General features: G+C 44.8%; 1 protein-coding gene and 1 long non-coding RNA gene across 2 annotated transcripts in view; both read right to left on the bottom strand.

Annotated features, from left to right (window-relative positions):
• dnah2 (dynein, axonemal, heavy chain 2) overlaps positions 1–21,285 on the bottom strand; it is a 453,668-nt gene that overhangs the window by 419,618 nt on the left and 12,765 nt on the right. The window contains exon 5 of the mRNA XM_063186341.1: positions 6,567–6,795. Coding sequence (XP_063042411.1) covers positions 6,567–6,795 — 229 coding nt within the window. The remainder of the gene's footprint in view (positions 1–6,566; positions 6,796–21,285) is intronic.
• On the bottom strand, positions 1,853–4,772 carry LOC134436964 (uncharacterized). The gene is made up of 5 exons (XR_010032299.1): positions 4,623–4,772; positions 3,401–3,441; positions 2,771–2,861; positions 2,308–2,452; positions 1,853–2,138 (listed from the first exon to the last, which is right to left on the bottom strand). It is a non-coding gene; the product is annotated as an uncharacterized LOC134436964 (long non-coding RNA).

Here is a 21,285-nt window from a genome sequence, read left to right on the forward strand (position 1 = left end):
TGGGATGGACAGGGCCGTATTAACGCATAGGCTAAATATGGCTGCAGCCTAGGGGCCCCCACCTGCTAGGGGGGCCCTAATTGATCAAAAGTGAAAAAAATCCATAATTGTGACAAGATGCTGTATGGGAATATCCATCTGTCATGTTGAGTACAGTTGGTAGACATGTTATCCTTAACTCCTAGCTCGTAATTGGGACACTGTCAATGTACATTTGTGGCGAAATTTGCCCTCCGGGGTAAAGCAATCTCTAGCCTGGGGCCCCCAGGGGATCGTAATCCAGTCCTGGGGATGGGAGACAGGAAGAGGACAGAGGGGGCGGCGATGGCGGACAAGGAGCTCTTTCCAATATCCTGACTCCCGTCCTCGACCTGTGCTTGTGGCCTGGCCATTGAGAGTAAATAGAATGGAGGCCAAATCAACGCTATTTGCCATTCAACGCTTTGAAGCCAGATTTGGGAACATTCCATCTTACATTCCACCTTAGCAACGCCAACGCAGGTGCTGATTGGACAACAAAACACCCAATCAGAGAATGCTCAGTTCAAGTCATGTCCCGCCCCTCCCACGATGGGTGAAAAATTAATATCACGCTGCGATGGTGCCACTGAACCAACCCACTTTTCGGCTGTGCGACTGGTAAGTGTCAATAAAGAAACCTTGATTTTCACTGAAACATAACCCATTAAAAACTGCTGATCAATAAGTGTGGCGAATATCAATACATAACGGTAATGAAATCTTGAAGGGTAGTTTATAATAGCACTTGAGTAATGTTTGCTTAGCTAGCGAGTCCCATCCTCATGTCACCCACTTCATCACGTTGTAATTGAAACGTAATGACAGGAAAAAAATGACTATTGCATACAAGTTGGACAGTCTTACAACATGCAATCTGCGACTATAGTTGTGAGCCTTCTCTCAAAACAAGTAGGCTAGTGATCACTCAAAGCAGGACATAACGTCTACTTTGTTTTTTGAAAGCAATAGCCTACGTTCTTGTGCTGCCATGTCTGTGGGCATGTTCTTCAAAATATGTTCAAGATCAGATTAATTTGACCCCCACTTACTTAATGCATTTACCAGCTATCCACAGCATAGACTCCAGTAATTCATCATCAGATGTGTAGGCTTTGTATGAGTAGGCCAATTTGAAGTGCCACCAGATATCTTGATGTGCCCTGTATTTAATTTCTAGCCCACCACACACAGTATCCTGACGGTGTATAGTAGCTAAACAGATATGAAAGGTCAACACACACTACTGCTAAATCGGTGTCAGAAAATGCCAATGTACAGCTATTACAAATATATTTGTCACTAGAATTACTGAAGTAGAACATGAAGTGACATTGGAGTGAATTACCTTTATGTGCAACAACGGTTGTTAAAGCATGACATTTTTAAAATGATGTGGTGTTTGTATATGCTTCAACATCCCACAGACAAAACAGCTGTCCAGCTATTTTCATACACCATGGTACCAAAGCTTCCTGATTAAAACTTCCTGGTTTATTTTCTTCATATTTGTTCATTCAGATGGGTGTGTGGCGATCATGAAGATGGAACCTGCCAGCGAGCTCCAGCTCCAGCCCTTTATCCTCCATTTTAATAAGTCATTTACATTTCATTAAACGTACCTGATGTCTCAACCAATATGACTTAAGTAATACATAGTACTGCTTTCAATCCCTGAAGCGATGTGATGACCAACAACACAAGAACCCCCATATACATGTACGTCATGAGTCGTGTTGACGTTTAACTCGTTTCTTTTTTAAATAAACACTTACTATTATCATCTCAATGTTTCTTATGCTTGAGACCTGTATATTAACATGCTTTTACCATTTGACTTCTCATAATGCTGAACAGAAAAGGCCAGAACAGGTTTTACGTATGTGTAATGTATTTTTATATAGTGCTTAATACAAACGCACACAGCCATTACTTAATAACTACTGACAATTTCAGGATTTAGCAGTACAAATTGTGTAGTTTATTTACATATTGTTTTGGTTTGTATAAACCAAACAAAACAGTTTTTGTTTGTCCTTGCAATAACCACAGCAACACCATGGAAGGCCCGTCACAGCAGCTGATGATGGGCACCCTGTCAGATTTGGTTTGTCCATGTTCTGAAAAGAGCAAGAGAAAGGGTTGACAAATTATTTTAGACAGTTCAGATAGTCAGGTGTCAGAACAAAGGCCCAGTGGCCTCTGAATAAGAGGCTTAGTTCTGCCTGTTGTAGCTAATTGTAATATGATGTTATGGACCAAAAGCCGTGAAAGACAGATGAAACTTACGGGCGACGCGGATGGTGTCCTTGCCAGCTCTTGGAGGTCCTCAGATGGCTCTAGGCCACACACAGTAATCAGTAGTCCGCGGGGCCGTGGAAGTCCTCCACCTGCTGACGAGTCACGTTGATCACCACCTCCCACATCTGCTGGCCTGAAACACACAGCCGTGGATATAGTGTGGATATAGTACCAGTTATATTTTATTACTATACACAAACATATGAGGGTGATCGCTTTACTCGGGAAATAGGTCTTAGGTATAGAATCAGGAAGCATAATGTAAAAAACTTTTAAAAACCTAACATCTAAGTGTATGCCTAATTTCAGTCTCACTTGCTGATGTGTTAGGTTTGTTATGCTTGGGACATCATACAAATCACTTGGTTACATTTTGTTTATCTTCGCCTCATAAGAGCCACACAGCGCAAGGCTATGGATTGCTAGAACCAGGCTTGTGATAATGACTCACGTGTGTAATATAGTGTAGAGATGGCAGTCGTGGCAGTGGCTCAAATCCTTATCCAGGAGTGGTCCTTCTCTGGTGTGTCTGCTGAGGTGTACTGTTCAGAGAGGTACAAAAAAGGCACATGGAGGGTAATGAGAACAATATCCATTTTGTATACAAACAACTTTAATAACTTGTATATTAGTGGCAGGTTTTGGGGTTAAAAAATGTCAGCATGGTATGAATATCCAGTAAATAGCTGTATGAGGTATATTTCATTGAATGGCACTCGACCTGTAGGCCTATGCTACAGCCATGGATATGGACAATAGTCTTGTATTTTATTAATTATAACAATAATAGCTGTACAGAGGAATTGGATCTCAGGTCTAGGATCAGGAAGCATATTGTAAAGGTAGTATTTGAAAAATTACTAAAGACCACATTCACAAGGCAATTTACAGTACCTCCTAGGCTCTTCAGTTCCCAAGGAGAAATGTGCTTATCCGCAACAGAGTGGTACATGTCATAGCAGCATTAGCACAATCTGGGTAGGCCTACTTGACTGCCAATAGTCACATTAACAGACTAAACCTGCACAATGTATTGATTGATGTAAATTTGCTTTCTTATACTGGGAGTGTGTGTACTTACATGTGGTAGCCTACTGGCAGATTCTTGTTGGGACATCGCATCTGCAATGACAGAAAACAACACAAGGGAGAACATTACTCCTAAGAGGAACGATGGCATGCAATTGGCCTCCATAGTTTTAGAGACAAAACAGTACCGTCCACATGCAGCACAATGACAAACATCTAACTTCAGCATATGGGTATCAAACATTCAACTTTCACATGTCAACAGCCTAAGCATGACTATGCACAATATTAAGACGACAGATAAAACATTAAACTATAATCTCCCGGTTGCTCGCGCAAAATTTCGCGGTATGAAAATGACCTCCGCGAATTATATTAAGCAATGTCTCAACATAAATTCTGCTAACTGAGTCACCCTACAATATGAACAATAACTGAGGAATGATGCATTTTGCAGGTGTACGCCACAAACCTAGAACTATTCTAGTTTATGTGCTCAGACTCTCCACTGAAATGAAATTATAGTGAAATGATGACAAGCAAAACTATCTAACCTGTCGCCTGTGCAATGTTACGGTTTTGCTATTTAACTTCTAGCTAGGGCTAGGCTTGGGATGTGAAATAAACAAACCCAGTCAGTCAGGCAAGCAAGTCACCTGACGCCGAAGTCCTGGTTGGAAATTATGTTATGCCACCACCACAACTTCTACAAACAAATCGTATGTCAGCAAACAATCCACCACCACCAATGCCCTGGATTACTAAATGATCTTGAAATTTACCTTCACCAATTTGTGTGTGAAGTCTGGGGTGCATATTAGCATGCTGAGGTGAATTAGTTAGCATTGACACGAACCAAGGATGTCTAAATAAAACAGATTTGTACCTGCTACTCTGCAGTAGAGGAACTGATTAAGTCTACACTAAACCCAATGTACGTCAAAGAAACACAGTTTGCTTATATACTTACATACATTCATGTTAGAAGTTACTTACAGACCGACAGATGCCAGTCACTTTAATGGCATGTTTGATGGAGACACGATGCAATAATAGAGCTAGTCTTAGCATCATTACACTCAACATGCCTCGCTGACAGCGCTTAAAAAACAAAAAACAAAACTTGAGGCACATGCCACAATGTATTTGCCCGCCATATTATGGCTATTACTATGACCACAGTGTTATTTAATAGTCAATGTAATTTGCTATGCAAACAAGTTTGTCAGTCATGTTGGTCAAACAACTGTAATAAAATGTTTCATTTTACTTACCTAAACATCAGCGCTCCAGCTCAGAGTACCGATAAGTACACCCGACTTCACAAGGAGATGGCCAAACAATGGCAACAGTAGATCAATCGATCGAGTTGATGTTCAAAGTTGATGAAAGTAATATCAGGAGCAACACACAGATAGACAAGATTTCCCAGTCCCAGGCACGCCACGCACAGTAGTAGTCATGACGACGGCCCTCTTGCTCAGCGTGCGCCTGACTGAAAAGAATCCCAACTGTCAATCAAACCATCTTCTGATGCTCATTGGTCAATTCAACTTTTAATATCTCTCTAAAATAAAACTTCACCCAAAAAAAAGACCACCCTGGTAAGTTGGAGAGCAAGGGGACCTACTAGTTGAGCGAAAAATGATCCCCCTGGAGTGGCATTTAAGGGAGATACAGGGTTTTAAGTCTCCCATAGGAATGAATGGATTTTGGCCATTTTTTGGTCTTTTTGGGTCCAACCTTGGCTCCAACTTGGCTTCAACAATGAAATAGAATTTTGGCCTCCATTCTATTTACTCTCAATGGGCCTGGCGCTTCACTTGAACCCCTAAAACTCTGTAGTCAGAGAAAACAGTTTCCTCGTTGTCAACCTAGCCACAGCAACTTATGGGGGACTTTTCCCCATTCAAAATCCAGATGAGGAAATGATCTTTCAATTGTGATTTTGCGAGATGTTTAATTCAACTTCTGTTGTCAATGACGTCACAAAACATCATCACGAGGCCACTAGCAAAAAACTCAAAAAGTCTCAGGATCGAGGTTCTGTGGCTCAGTGGGCTAAGGCTCCATATGGAAGAGGTGGGGCTTAACAAGGAAGTACCAATCCTTGCTGCATGGCTCAGGTCAGCCAGCTGCAGCAGGATGGACATTATGTGTAGTATACTGGCATACCAGGTGATCAGGCATATACTATATACCTGCAGGGCTATACATTAACTTTTTTCATCACTAGCCAATTTGGCTAGTAGATGCTAAGTCTTACTAGCCACACATACACATACTACCAGTCAAAGTGGCTAGTTAGTTTCCTTTACAACAAGCCAAACGCCATTTTCACCAGCACTTAGCCGTTTGGCTGGTGTTAATTTAGAGCTCTGCATATCTCTGAGTGTGTGGTGAGAAAACAATGCATATGGTAGTTTGAATGATGCTCCTCCTGTGAGTGTTTGGTGGTGAGTTGGACTGATGTGCTATTAGTAACTTCCCCATACTTGATAGCTGTATACCTGTATATGTGAGCATGGCGAGGAAGTACTGCATGTGTCTATGTGGCCCAGCTAGATGGTCCTGATGCTCTCGGGCCAGCTGCTGCTGAAGCTGGTAGCAGAGGGCCTTATGAGTGTAGTAGTAGTAGTGTGTGTGTGTGTGTGCACTTGTGTGTGTGTGAGTGTGTGCATGTGTTTATTGTGCTGTGTTGTACCTGTGAGTGTGGTGAGGAAGCGGTGCATGTGCCCCAGGTAGTTGTTCTTGATGCTCTCGGGCCAGTTGCTGCTGAGGGTGGCGGTGGGCCTTGTGTGTGTGTGTGCGTGAACGTGTGCCTGTGTGTGTGGATGTGTGTGCGTGCATGTGTTGTGTTGCGTTGTGTGTGTGTGTGTGTGTGTGTGTGTGTGTGTGTGTGTGTGTGTGTGTGTGTGTGTGTGTGTGTGTGTGTGTGTGTGTGTGTGTGTGTGTGAGTGTGTGCAGTGCGTGATGAGGAAGCGGTGCATGTGCCCCAGGTAGTTGTTCTTGATGCTCTCGGGCCAGTTGCTGCTGAGGCCAGTAGTAGCGGTGGGCCTTATGAGTGTGTGTGTGTGTGTGTGTGTGTGTGTGTGTGTGTGTGTGTGTGTGTGTGTGTGTGTGTGTGTGTGTGTGTGTGTGTGTGTGTGTGTGTGTGTGTGTGTGTGTGTGTGTGTGTGTACCTATGCGTGCGTGCGTGCATGTGTTGTGTTGTGTACCTGTGAGCGTGGTGAGGAAGCGGTGCATGTGCCCCAGGTAGTTGTTCTTGATGCTCTCCGGCCAGTTGCTGCTGAGGGTGGCGGTGGGCGCGAAGACGCCGTTCATCAGCCTCAGGAGACTCTCGCTGCCGCCGCCGCGCAACATGCCGTACTGCAAGGCACCCTCAAACGTCTCCAGCGTCACCGGCGTGCCCTCCGTGCGGATGAAGTACGCCAGCTGATCTGGGGCCTGGGGACGAAAATTTCGAGACGTGCAGTCGTTTATTTATCTATTTATTGTGTCAATCATTCGTTCATTCATTTATGCTGAACTGCACAGCGCCCTCTAACGTCTCCAGCGCGATCGGCGTGCCCTCCGTGCGGATGAAGTACGCCAGCTGATCAGGGAGCTGGACACAAGAGGAACGGTCAGTCGTTTATTTATTTATTTGTGTCATTCTTTCATTCATTCATTTATGCTGAACTGCACCGCGCCTCGACCGTCTCCAGCATGATTAGCGTGCCCTCCGTGTGGATGAAGTATGCCAGCTGATCCGGGGGCTGGGGACGAGAATGTCGAGACGTGCTGTCATTAGTTTATTTATTTGTGTCATTCGTTCATTCATGCATTCATTCGTTCATTTATGCTGAACTGCACCCCGCCCTCGAACGTCTTCAGCACGATCGGCGTGCCCTCCGTGCGGATGAAGTACGCCAGCTGATCCGGGGGCTGGGGACAAGAGGAACGGTCAGTCGTTTATTCATTCATTTATTTGTGTCATTCGTTCATTCATTCAATCATTGAGTTCATGCCGAACTGCATCGTGCACTCAAACGTTGTGATCATTGCGATCGCCATGCCCTCCCTGCGGATGAATAACATCAGTTGCTCCGGGGCTGGATATAAGAGGAACGCTCAGTCAGTTTATTCATTTATTGGAAATGGTAAATGGACTGCATTTATATGGCGCCTTCCACTCCTTCAAAAACTCAAATTGCTTTACATTGTATGCGTCACATTCACCCATTCACATTCACACACACCGGTGGCAGTGGCTGCCACCAGGAGCAATTTGGTAACTTGTATCTTGCTCAAGGACGCATCGATGGGGTCAAGCAGAGCAGTGCTCAAACCTCCAACCTTCTTCTTGCCTACTTGCTCCTCTACCACCTGAGCAACCACCGTCCATTCAATCATTCATTCATTTATTCATTCATTCCTTCGTTCATGTCACATTGCACCATGCCACTGAACATCTCCTGTGTGATTGCTGTTCTCTTCCTGTTTGGTATGGTACCTGAGTTAGAGTATTCATTCAGTAATTTATACATTAGGGATTCAAATTATCGATTAATTCATTAATTATTAGTTGATTGCCTTATCGATCGACTTACGATTAATTGATAAGCGGCGTTTTTCAAAATTGAGATAAAATACTACATTTAAATGAATTCTATTTAAATTCTTTAATCCAAAGGTGATTTGAATATTCTCACACATACTCTTCACATGTCCATTTCACCTGGGTCTCTTGTCAGTTGAATTGACGATTAATTGCGATTAATGTTTTGTAATCGATAATGGCATTGATCGATTAAAGTCGATTACGGTAATCGATAAATCGTTTGCATCCCTATTATACATTCATTCATCTCAAAATGCACTACACCCTCGAATGTCTCTCTCTCTCTCTCTCTCTCTCTCTCTCTCTCTCTCTCTCTCTCTCGTTTGTTTGTTCATTCATTCATTCAAAGAGGTGGTGCGTATGAAGTTCCCCACTGCTCTGGGGGCTGGTAGGAAGGACACAGAATGAAGTGTCATTCATTCACTTATTCATCCGTTCATTCATTCATTTGTTCATTCAACTATTCATCCATGCAGCTCTTTCGGGGCCTAGACACAAAACAGTACAAAGGAGACATAGTTGATGCTTGAATTGCTACCTAATAGATCAGTGCTCATTCGTCCATCCATTTATTCATTCATTCTGAACTGCACTGTACCCTCGAACGTGCTCCAGGAGCTGGAGACGAGAAAGATAAGCAGTCGTTTATGGTGCATTCATTCATTCATGCCGAACCTCACCGCACCCTTGAACTTCTCTGGCATGATTGGCTCTCTCTCCGTGTTTTGTGCATGAACGGGCAAAATTGTGCTGCTCCGCGACATTCGTTTTTGAGTGGATAGATACAAAACAAAAGCTAACAAAAAATCTGTTGCCATTGGCAGCGGTCTGATATTGAATTCACAGTTCTGTTATTCAGAAATTGGAGTGAACAGCATATTGTAGAGAATGAAGATACCGTAAATTTCCAAATAATGGCCCGGGCTATTATTTGTCTGAATCGCGTGAGAGACCAGGCGAATATTTGAGACAGGCGGCTATTTGGAACAGGCGATTAATTCCTTCCTCCCAAAAAATATTTCCCTAAACTGGGAAAATATGGTGCTCAATTGCTTTAAGCTTTATTGTTAAATTGTCAGTTAACACAGCAGGTGTTAATGCGTGATGAGCGATTTTGAAGACTCGAAGAACATTATCAGGGAGGGTTGAGGATAAATCTTACACCTTTCCTTATTAATGGAAAATTAATTCCATGTTTTAGTAAGTATTCAAGAACCTAAACAATATGTAATTGCTGCACAGTTCAAGGGTTAGGCTATTTATTCAGTGAGGTTGTGGATATTGACACCTTCCTCGGCGACCGCGGATAGCCCCCACCTTTGCGCTTCTCATCTGGCTGTCACGCATGGAACTGGAAGAGAGCGCGCAGTTCAAGACAAGCGTCATGAATGCAATTGTACAGTAGCTTTAAACAACTGGTGTCTGTCGTCAAATTATCACAGCGGTGGTAGATGATTTTTATGAAGATATGGAGATCTAGTCTACCCGGTATCCTACTTTGCAGCAAACAAAAACCAACAGACGAAATTGCTGAATGTGTATACAGTAGTGCCTATAACGAATGATTCTCCTACCAGGACATTGTGGATAATATTGCCACCTTTCCCCTCTCCTGCGGTAGCCAGTTGCCTTCTCAAAAGAGTGCGCACTGTTCAAGACACGCGGCAAGACCGCAACGGTCATCTGCGTGGTGTCAGCATTCAGCCAAAACGGTGACAGGCCCTTTTTTATATAAAGATACCTTATTCGCAGCAGCCAAAATCAGTCAGACAATAAGTGATTAACGAGTAGGCTACGTGCAGGGTAGTGAATGCTCCTTCTACCAGGGTTTAAGTTTGCAATTGGAGAGGGGTGATTGAAGGGCTAAATTAAGTCTGAAATCAAAATGATTAAAATACGGTCGATTTATTTACAATACCCTACATGACCGAAAGAAAATGTGAAGGAGGACAACAGAAAATAACCACGAACTGAGGACTATAGGCAACGTCAAAGTAAAATACAAACACGAAATCAAACAAAGCTTTTTTTAATGCGGCAACACTTCAAGATTCACAAAACCCACTGGGTAACAGCAGGTTTTACGCACACATTTCGAAGCGGTTAATCACAGATGCCGCTCTCTTCCTTGCTCTCCCAAACCCTAACGGACACTGGGTTTAATACACCCTGCAATACTGGTGAACTTTTATTCAATTACCATTTCATTTGTCCATGCGAAGACCTTTACGCGGTGGTTAACTAAAAGTAGCCTAGGCTCAATTAAGGTAGGCTACAGTCTAACACAAAATGTTTCCATCTGCACATATGTCACATATTAATAGGCTAGGCCTACCATACACAAAAAAAAATGTAAAGCTAGCAAATGAAACTGAAAAGCATTTAAATGCACATCCCACTAAACAATCTCTTCCCCAAAGTCAAAGTTGCAACGGTGTGCGCTTCCGCCACGCAGATTGATGCTTGATTAAAGTGTGTTGATCAGTGCAGTGCGTGCAGGGTGTGTGCGAGTGCGTGCTCCGCCATCCACATTGAAGAAAGTTCACTTCAACATGTCAACAATGTCTCATGTGTCCATATAGTGCACAAAACATTAAAAGCATTGTAGGCATAAGAGAAAATGTTTGCCAGTTTAGTGCGAAGGGAAGAGAATCCGAGTGCAGAGAGGCTGCATATTTCGTGTTGACTTTACATTTCATTTCGTTGGACGCTTGTCGCAAATGTCATTTTCTCTCATCACATGTCTAGGCTACTCGTTTTAAATGTGGATTTTACCCACATTTACCCGTACACTATTACAGCGTTAAACCATACCCTGAAACACGCTGCTTCCCCAAGTTTTAGATTGCAAAATTTCCGACATTTCGCTTCACTGACGCAGCGGTCGTGTCATGCCCCGACCTGCCATGCCCCAACCTGCCAGGAGATGTCGCCAGCCTGCATCAGTCCCTGGCAATCGGCCTGGGAAACCCCAGCCGTCCATGCTGGCTCCTGCCCCTGCCAAGCACCCTGGGAGACCCCGTGGCAGGTGATCAGGAGAATCACCTGCAGCTCATCAAACTCTTCCAGTCCATTGTGAAGTCTCCATTTAAGTCCTTGTCATTTGCTCTCCGTTGCTCGGTCATGAACATTCCTTACGGTCACTCTGAACTTCTGCTGCTCTGCCTCTGAGAATCCCTGCCTTGAACTTTGCTGAGAAAAAAACACAGTGGTCGTAAGATTACCCTTTTTGTTTGTTTGGACTTTGAAATACTTTTATGTTTATTTCCTAAGAAGAAGAAGAAAAGAAAAGAGAATCTTTACGTTACTTACCTTCATCCTGTGTTTGCTCTAAAGACCCGAAAAGAAGATTTCTAAGTTTGCCTTAATACTCACCTGTGTAACCCTGTGGAATTAATAAAACCCTCTGATTGAACTTGATCTCTCTGTCTCCTGCGTTAGTGCTCTGGCTAAAGTGTAACAGCATGACCGAGCCAAGAATGAGCACTGCGGAGACTGAAGATCTTCGATCAGTAGTGAGCAGAATGGGAGATGCCTACGGTGAACAAGAGAGACGCGTCCAAAAGATGGCACAAACCATAGACCGAATGAACACCGCTCTCCAATCCCTCACTCAAGCGGTGGCCAGGATCAACATCACACCGCCAACCCCAGCTTCAGCCACAGTAACCTCACCTTCACCAGCCCCTGCAGCCACAGGTCCGCGCCCAGATGTACGCCTCCCCTCACCTCAGAGGTTTGATGGAGACCCTGATGCCTGCCGTGGATTCCTAACTCAATGCGCCTTGTCCTTCCAACTACACCCCAGCAGTTTCCCCAGCGAAGAGTCGAAGGTGGCATACATCACCACACTGATGTCAAGCAAGGCGTTGGTGTGGGCAACAGCGCTCTGGGAGAAAGACTTGGCCATCTGCCACAATGCATCTGAATTCATGGACCAAGTCCAAGCAGTCTTTGGGCACCCCACCAACCAACGAGAATCAGCCAAGCGTCTCCTTCAGCTGAAGCAAGGCAAGCGGTCCGCTGCAGAGTATGCCATCGAGTTCCGCACCTTGGCTACAGAAGCTGGCTGGGAGGGAGATTGCCTGATGGCCACCTTTTACCATGGGCTTCAAGACAACCTGAAAGACGCTCTTGTCAACCGAGAGTGGGGTCGTAACGTGGAAGAGTTGATTGCTCTCACCTCTGAGTTAGACCTGCGAGCTCGGGAGCGCAGACGAGAACGCACCTCCGGTTTCCAGTTTTCTGTCTTCCCCCAAAAAAATCCATCGACAAACCAGCCCCTTTGCAGAGATGCAGAGGAGCCCATGCAGCTGGGACGGTCTCGGATCTCCCAAGAAGAAAAGGACAGAAGAAGACGAGAGAACCTATGCTTGTACTGTGGAGAGGCCGGTCACTTCCGTGACAAATGCCCCGAGCTTTCGGGAAAAGGCAAAGCTCACTAGGACAGAGAGGACTTCTAGTGAGCAGAGCAGCAAGGTCCTCTCACCCCACCTCACGGTTGCAGCTCCCAGTAACGCTTGAATGGGAGAACCAACCCAATGGCAACACATCGGTCCAAGCACTGGTAGATTCGGGGGCTGAAGAAAACCTAATGGATATTACCCTGGCCAAACAACTCAAAGTGCCCATTGAGGTGAGTCCCTCTTCATACTCCATTCAGGCTCTAGATGGCCGACCCTTGGGGTCAGGTAAAATTGAATATGTTACCAAGCCGATAACAATGAGAGTGGATAACCATGTAGAGTCCTGTAGGTTTTTTCTGATTTCATCACCTAAGGAAACTGTAGTGTTGGGTTACCCCTGGCTTAGAGCCCACAACCCACAGTTTGACTGGAGAAAAGGAACATTGTTATCTTGGAGTCCTGCATGTTCTAAGGAATGCAAAAGTAAAGGCCTTGAACCCCATGGTGCATATGGAGCTACTGTTGAATGTATCTCAAGAACAACTTCAGAATTGCCAGAGGTAGACCTCACACTTGTTCCCCAACAATACCATGATCTCGCCAATGTTTTCTCTAAGACTAAAGCTTGTACTCTCCCCCCACATAGGCCTTATGATATGGCTATTGACCTCCTTCCAGGAACCATGCCTCCTAGAGGCAGACTCTACCCACTGTCCGTGCCTGAGACCAAAGCGATGGAGGACTACATCCAGGAATGTCTCAGTAATGGTTTGATACGCCCGTCCACATCCCCTGCATCAGCAGGATTTTTCTTTGTGTCCAAGAAAGATGGTGGCCTACGTCCTTGTATTGATTACAGAGGTCTGAATCAAATCACAGTCAAAAATAAGTACCCTCTACCCCTAATGTCCACTGCTTTTGACCTACTCAAGGGAGCAAAGATCTTCTCCAAGCTGGACCTGCGAAATGCGTACCATCTGGTCCGCATCAGAAGAGGAGATGAGTGGAAAACGGGCTTTAGTACTCCCAGCGGCCACTATGAATACAAGGTCATGCCTTTCGGTATGTCTAACTGCCCTTCAGTTTTTCAGGCCCTCGTGAACGATGTGCTAAGAGAATTGATCAACAGATGCGTCTTCGTGTTTTTGGATGATATACTCATATTCTCTGAAGACTTTGAATCCCATGTTCTGCAGGTCCGCCAAGTGCTCAAACTTCTGCTGGAGAACCATCTCTACGTCAAGTTGGAAAAAAGCCAGTTTCATGTTACTGACACATCCTTCCTGGGTTTCAAAATCTCTCCGGTGGGAGTCTCCATGGATCCTGTAAAGGTGCAAGCTGTACTTGACTGGCCTGAGCCTACATCGCTGAAACAGGTACAGCGTTTTCTTGGCTTCTCTAACTTCTATAGACGTTTCATCCGAAATTTCAGCAGCATCGCAGCACCCATCACAGCTCTCACCCGGGGCCGATCCTCCAAAATCAAATGGACAACTGAAGCACAGACAGCCTTTGACACCCTGAAAAGGCACTTCACCACTGCACCAATCCTACGACACCCGAACACTGCTCTTCCCTTTGTGGTCGAAGTGGACGCCTCCAGTACTGGAGTAGTAGTCCACGGGCCAGGTGAGATGTCGGTACCACTCAGAGGGGCAAAGGTTGCTTATATTTTTTGAAAGGATACATGTCTGAAGTTAACATTTTTGTATGATAACCCTTCTGGAAGTACAGCCAAGTTAGCGTTATCAGCCGTTAAAGTAACACCCCCCCATCAAAAATAAAGGTTTTTAAGATGGGTGCCTGTCTTTCTACTGGCACTTGTTTAAGACATATAGGGATGGTTAATTTTGTTATGTGTGGTATCGTTGCGAAGGGGAGACTCTGAGCTTTCATCCGACACCTTTCAAGAACATTTTGGTTAAGTATAGCCCTCCCTGCAGCTCTTCAAACATTTACTCAGACACATTTTTTTCCATTTTCGCCGATATCATCTCTTGTCTTTTCATACTGTGGCATCAGGGAGCATCAGAGAGACCTATTTTAAACTCAAAAATACTGTCTCAAGTATCAGGAATCTGAAAATGTATCCTTTCACTATGTTATTCCATTTTTAGGGGGTAATTTTCAGTCTTGTATCAGGCATGCCACTTTTTTGCTGCTGTTTTTTTTGTGTGCTAATGTCTCGTATAGTCAAGAGGCAAGGCCTTTTTGAGACATTCTGCAGTTGGTTATCATAGCTTGTTATATATAATCAGGGAAGCCGACAGGGGGGGGGGACAAAGGGATGTCTTGTCCCGGGCCCAGGGAGAGACAGGGCCCAGAATTGGATCCTCATTACATTGTATGTATTGAATTTGGGGCCCTTTCACATGTCTTTGTCCAGGGCCCAGCCAAGGCTGTCAGCGGCCCTGTATATCATATGAAAGCTTGGATTGTATAGTATACAGATATGACCATGTATTTGGTGTAACTATTTGCATAGTAACCTATTTGCATAGCAACGGTTGCCAATTTGTTGTTATGACTGAAACTTAATTATATGTCCAAAATACCTCAAGATGTTTCAACCTTGAAGATGAATTTGAGTAGTAACCATAATATATATGACTCCACCCCCCACTACTCTATCAGTTCCATGTAGTGGTAAACTGGCAACGCTTCTAGGCCATTCTGCAATTGGTTATCATAGCTCATTAGACACCATATTAAAGCTTGGAGTTTACGGTGTATGAGATATTATGATATATTTGCTGTACCTACTGTATTTGCCTAGCAACGCAGGTAAAGCATTTTCCTTACCAACCAGCATCAATGATACAGTTTCTCAGCGATTCCATTGTGTTATGATACGTCAATCCTCACTACTTGTCCTAATATCAGTGTTGTGATGCAATACATCAAGAGGTTATATACAACATCTGCAACATATGTGATAATGGCCCATTTGATATTAGTCTTCCAACCGAAATCATAGCAAATGTGTGAGAAATACAATAGGCCTTTAAACATATCGTGTCAACTTTTGTAGACATATTGTGTCATGTTAAATATGACTTAAAAATGTTCGGTTACTACTACGGTTACTAAAGAGTTGAAGTTGTACTCAAGAGAGCGTATCTTTCTTAAATCTTACTCGAGGGGTAAGTAAAAATGATGTACTCATCCAAAATCTGCTCAAGTAAAGGTAAAGTAGTTCAAAAAAGTACTGAACTTAAAATGCAATTTGATGAAAAATAGTTCTTTGTTACTTTCAATTATATGTCCTCTAGAGGCCTAGGCCACTTTTTTTTTCTTTTATGGCTCATTTTGTGTCAGGAAAGGATTGGCGAGAGAGAGAGAGAGAGAGAGAGAGAGAGAGAGAGAGAGAGAGAGAGAGAGAGAGAGAGAGGAGAGAGAGAGAGAGAGGAGAGAGAGAGAGAGAGAGAGAGAGAGAGAGAGAGAGAGAGAGAAGAGAGAGAGAGAGAGAGAGAGAGAGAGAGAGAGAGAGAGAGAGAGAGAGAGAGAGAGAGAGAGAGAGAGAGAGAGAGAAGAGAGAGAGAGAGAGAGAGAGAGAGAGAGGAGAGAGAGAGAGAGGGAGAGAGAGAGAGAGAGAGAGAGAGAGAGAGAGAGAGAGAGAGAGAGAGAGAGAGAGAGAGGCGACAGCCTGGTGCCCTATCTAGCAACGGTCCATGCCTAGTCCTTTTGAGATGCTCTTCATTTAGTGGTTTTGTTTAGTCAATAATGACACATCTGGTGTTCCCAAACAGGCCCTCTTGCAGGAAAACCAGCAGGTCTATCATCTACAAACCTAAAGGCCAACTTCGGTCTTGGGTAGTGGTTTGAACAGGCAGCAGGGCTTTGTTGCATCTGGTATTGGAGACCTAGACTGTATCAGAGGTGTCATGATTTATAGCAAAATGTAAAAACTCTCTGTGATATAACACTTGTAGATCATGAAGAAGTTGAACATATTGCAAAGGAAGAGTGAGGGACAATACCATCAGAAAAGTGCAAAAAGCTCATTGATGAATGCAAAACATGTTTGGAAGCTGTCATTGTCATTGTGCACCCAAATACAACTGGTGAGGACTGTATACTGACCATTCAGAAGACAAAAATATAATTTCAGCAGGGGATGTTTTCTTGGCACACGTTGGGCCCCTTTGTACCAATCAAGCATCATTACAATGCCCCAGTCTACTTGAACATTGTTGCAGGCAGTTAAATGGCTTCTTATGGCAAGAGGGGAAGGCTACAGCCCAGTACCCAGCCAAGTACCAGCCCAGCAAGGTGTACCTAAGTAGCAGGCAAGTGTACATCTTCTTTGTGTATGCATTGTGTATGCACTTTCTAACGTGATATGTAGTATACAGTATACAGTTTTATGCATAGGTCAGTATAGAGGTGGGATTTCAACCTGCAACCCTCTGATCTGATGTCCATCTCCTGAACCACTATGCCACAACTGCCCCATGTGCTGTTACAGTATGTGTAACATGGCTGTTATGTAACTGTGTGAATGCCACAGTTGGTCCTACTCTCTACATTTACAGTGCATGTGCAGGGAGTACTACTCAGTGTGATATGAGGTTCTGTGCTATTGTGACATTAGCACATGTAGAGTAGCAGGGCAATAACAAACCCATTACATCTACTGTGACTACCAGGTTCATAGAGTTCAATGCTCAGCATGGTCTCCTATTGTAATGCACTGTACTCTACTGAACTATACTCTACTGTACAGTACTCTACTCTACTTCACTCTACTCCATTGTTCAGAACTGCTGCTTGGGTCTAGGGATGGGTCTCAGTTGGTACACCAACACATGTGAATACAGTACATGTATGCATGTTGCTTTATCGGTGGCATGGTGCAGTAGTTGTTGCAGCAGTATGAAGTTCAGAACTCGTGCTATCTTTGCAAAGCTCTGATGACATTGTACCCCACTCTTCCTTTGCAAACCTCTTCATGATCTTCACCTTAAATCAAGTGTTCTTGCGGAGGGTTTTTAAATGTTGCTGTAAATCATGATACATGTGGTACGACCAAGGCCTCCAGGAGGAGAGAAGTGCCGCAAACTCTCGAGTTAAATAAACAAGTTTTTAATGTGACAACCCCAATTATGGTACCGTCCCGCTGCACTGCTCCCTTTCGGATGCCCTTTGGGGGCTGCCCCCTTGCACGGGTCATAAATGCAATTTTGTTGTGTGTCGTGTGCACAGTGTGTAGTGTGTTGTAGAGTGCTGTGTCACAATGTGAATGGGTGTAGGAGTTAACTAGTTGGGCTTTCACTTCACTTTCACATGACTACTAAAAAGGGACAAGTTATGGGATGAGTTTATGTTGTGTTTTTCACACAATTGCTATGATTTCAATTGCAAGACTAATATCAAAGGGGACATTATCACATATATTTCTGGTATATAACCTCTGGGCGCATAACAACAGTGATTTTAGGACAAATAGGCAGGATTCAGACACCATATAACACAATGAAATCACTGAGAAACTATATCATTGATACTGGTTATGGAAAATGATTTGCCTAGTTAACATTGCTCTGCAAACAGGTACACCAAATATGATAATATCTGAATATACTACCCACTCCAAGTTTTCATATGGCATATAACAAGCTATGACAACCAACTGCAAAATGCACCTAGAGGTATTGCTTCCTGAACTTTATGAGAAAATGGCAAAACTGAAAAAAATACCATGCCTCATACAAGACTGAAAATCACCCCCTAAACACGGGATAACATAGTGAAAGGATACATTTTCAGATTCCTGATACTCAAGACAATATTCTAGAGTTTAAAATAGGTCTTTCTGATGCTCCCTGATGCCACAGTATGAAAAGACAAGAGATGATATTGGCGAAAATTGAAAAAAATGTGTATGAGTAAATGTTTGAAGAGCTGCAGGGAGGGCTATACTTAACCAAAATGTTCTTGAAAGGTGTCGGATGAAAGCTCAGAGTCTCCCCTTCGCAACGATACCACACATAACAAAATTAACCATTCCTATATGTCTTAAACAAGGGCCAGTAGAAAGACAGGCACCCATCTTAAAAAACCTTTATTTTTGATGGGGGGTGTTACTTTAACGGCTGATAACCCTAACTTGGCTGTACTTCCAGAAGGGTTATCATACAAAAATGTTAACTTCAGACATGTATCTTTTCAAAAAATATAAGCAACCTTTGCCCCTCTGAGTGGTACCGACATCTCACCTGGCCCGTGGACTATAGGGGCAATCCTGTCTCAAAGATCTCTCCAGGACGATAAGGTCCATCCGTGTGCCTTCTACTCCAAGAAACTGACGCCCACCGAGCAAAGGTATGACGCAGGGGACCGTGAGTTACTAGCCATCAAGCTCGCATTGGAAGAATGGAGGCATTGGCTAGAGGGGGCTACTCACCAGTTCCAAGTCTTAACTGATCATAAAAACTTACAATATCTGAAGGAAGCTAAGAGACTTAACCCCCGTCAGGCACGCTGGGCACTGTTTTTTAACCGCTTTGATTTTATACTTACCTACAGACCAGGTTCAAAGAACACCAAAGCAGACGCCCTCTCTCGTCAACACGACTGCAATGAAGAGACCCCTCTCCCAGAGAACATCATACCCCAGAGCCGAGTGATCGGGCAAGTGCGCCTTGCTTTGGAAGACTCCATCCTCCGGGCTCAGAGGACGGAACCAGACCCAGGAGATGGGCCATCAGGATGCATGTATGTACCTTCATCAATGCGCTCTGAGGTATTGAAATGGGGTCACAACGAACACTGGGTTGGGCACCCAGGGGAACAGCGAACGTTAGACTTCCTCAGCCGTCGTTTTTGGTGGCCTGACATGGCTAAACAGGTTATTGAATATGTTAAGGCCTGCACTATATGCATTACTCAAAAGTCTTCACACCAGGCCCCAGCAGGACTGCTCCGCCCACTCCCAATTCCCAGTCGCCCATGGTCGCATCTATCGATGGACTTCATCACAGGGCTGCCAGAGTCTGAAGGAAACACAGTGATTCTTGTAATTGTTGATCGTTTCTCTAAAGCATCTCACTTTGTTCCTCTCCCCAAGCTACCCACAGCCAAAGAGACAGCCGAAGTCGTCCTGAAGGAGGTGGTCCGGTACCATGGTGTTCCAGCCGATGTGGTATCCGACCGGGGCCCACAGTTTGTGTCCAGGTATTGGAAAGCCTTCTGGTCTCTCTTTAATACAACTGTCAGTCTCTCTTCAGGGTTTCACCCCCAGTCTAATGGACAGACAGAGAGGATCAATCAGGAACTGGAAAAATACCTGCGCTGCGTGATCTCTGAGAACCCAAAGTCCTGGAGTAAGATGCTTCTCTGGGCAGAGATTGCCCATAACCAACTGACTTCCACCTCTACCGGTATGTGCCCATTTGAAACACAATATGGTTACTTACCCCCATTCTTTCCTTCTGAGCAGCCCAAAGTCAATGTCCCATCTGCTGAAGCTGCGGTGGCTAGATGCAAGCGGGCCTGGAAACGGGCCCGGGCAGCCCTGAAGCGCTCCTCGATGCGCGCCCAGCGTCTGGCCAACCGCAAGAGAAGACCAAACCCATCCTTCAGGACGGGCCAGAGGGTCTGGCTGTGCACACGAGACCTTCCTCTGCGTGTTCAGTCCAAAAAGTTCAAACCACGCGACATTGGCCCATTCCGAATAGTCCAGCGCATAAACCCAGTGGCCTACAAGCTTGCTTTGCCCAGGTCCCTAAGGGTGAGTCCAGTTTTCCATGTCTCTCTGCTGAAACCTGTTTTAACGTCTCCTATGTCTCCTCCTGCTCCCCCACCCCCGCCTCCCCGTCTTCTGGCAGATGGTCCTGTGTACACGGTCAAGCGCCTCCTGGACTCTCGACGGGTGGGCAGAGGGGTGCAGTTCCTGGTCGATTGGCTTGGCTATGGTCCGGAGGAGCGCTGCTGGGTGCCGTCACGCCACATTGTGGACAAATCCCTCATCCGTGACTTCCGCCGGGACCATCCTGAGGCTCCTGGACCGTCAGGTGACGGTCGTAGAGGAGGGGGTACTGTCATGCCCCGACCTGCCATGCCCCAACCTGCCAGGAGATGTCGCCAGCCTGCATCAGTCCCTGGCAATCGGCCTGGGAAACCCCAGCCGTCCATGCTGGCTCCTGCCCCTGCCAAGCACCCTGGGAGACCCCGTGGCAGGTGATCAGGAGAATCACCTGCAGCTCATCAAACTCTTCCAGTCCATTGTGAAGTCTCCATTTAAGTCCTTGTCATTTGCTCTCCGTTGCTCGGTCATGAACATTCCTTACGGTCACTCTGAACTTCTGCTGCTCTGCCTCTGAGAATCCCTGCCTTGAACTTTGCTGAGAAAAAACCACAGTGGTCGTAAGATTACCCCTTTTGTTTGTTTGGACTTTGAAAGACTTTTATGTTTGTTTCCTAAGAAGAAGAAGAAAAGAAAAGAGAATCTTTACGTTACTTACCTTCATCCTGTGTTTGCTCTAAAGACCTGAAAAGAAGATTTCTAAGTTTGCCTTAATACTCACCTGTGTAACCCTGTGGAATTAATAAAACCCTCTGATTGAACTTGATCTCTCTGTCTCCTGCGTTAGTGCTCTGGCTAAAGTGTAACAGGTTGATGGTCAAAGACGCAACGCATCCTCCTAAAAACTAAACAAAACAATATAAGGGGGGAAACATGCAGCGCCAGTGGTCAAGCCTTCTTCCTTGGGTCATTTAATGATCATTTAGACCGGGCTTTTATTTGGAACCGGCCATTATCTGTCCAAATATCCTCGTGCACCCGGCCCTTAAAAGGAACCCGGCCGCTAATTGGAACTCGGCTATTATATGGAACTTTACGGTAAGCCATGTAATCTGCCCTACAAATACGAAGTTCAGTGACTACTGACAACTGAGAAAAATGCATTCAAAGCCTTGGTATTA

Source organism: Engraulis encrasicolus, chromosome 21 (assembly GCF_034702125.1).
Source record: "Engraulis encrasicolus isolate BLACKSEA-1 chromosome 21, IST_EnEncr_1.0, whole genome shotgun sequence".
Taxonomy (NCBI): Eukaryota; Metazoa; Chordata; class Actinopteri; order Clupeiformes; family Engraulidae; genus Engraulis; species Engraulis encrasicolus.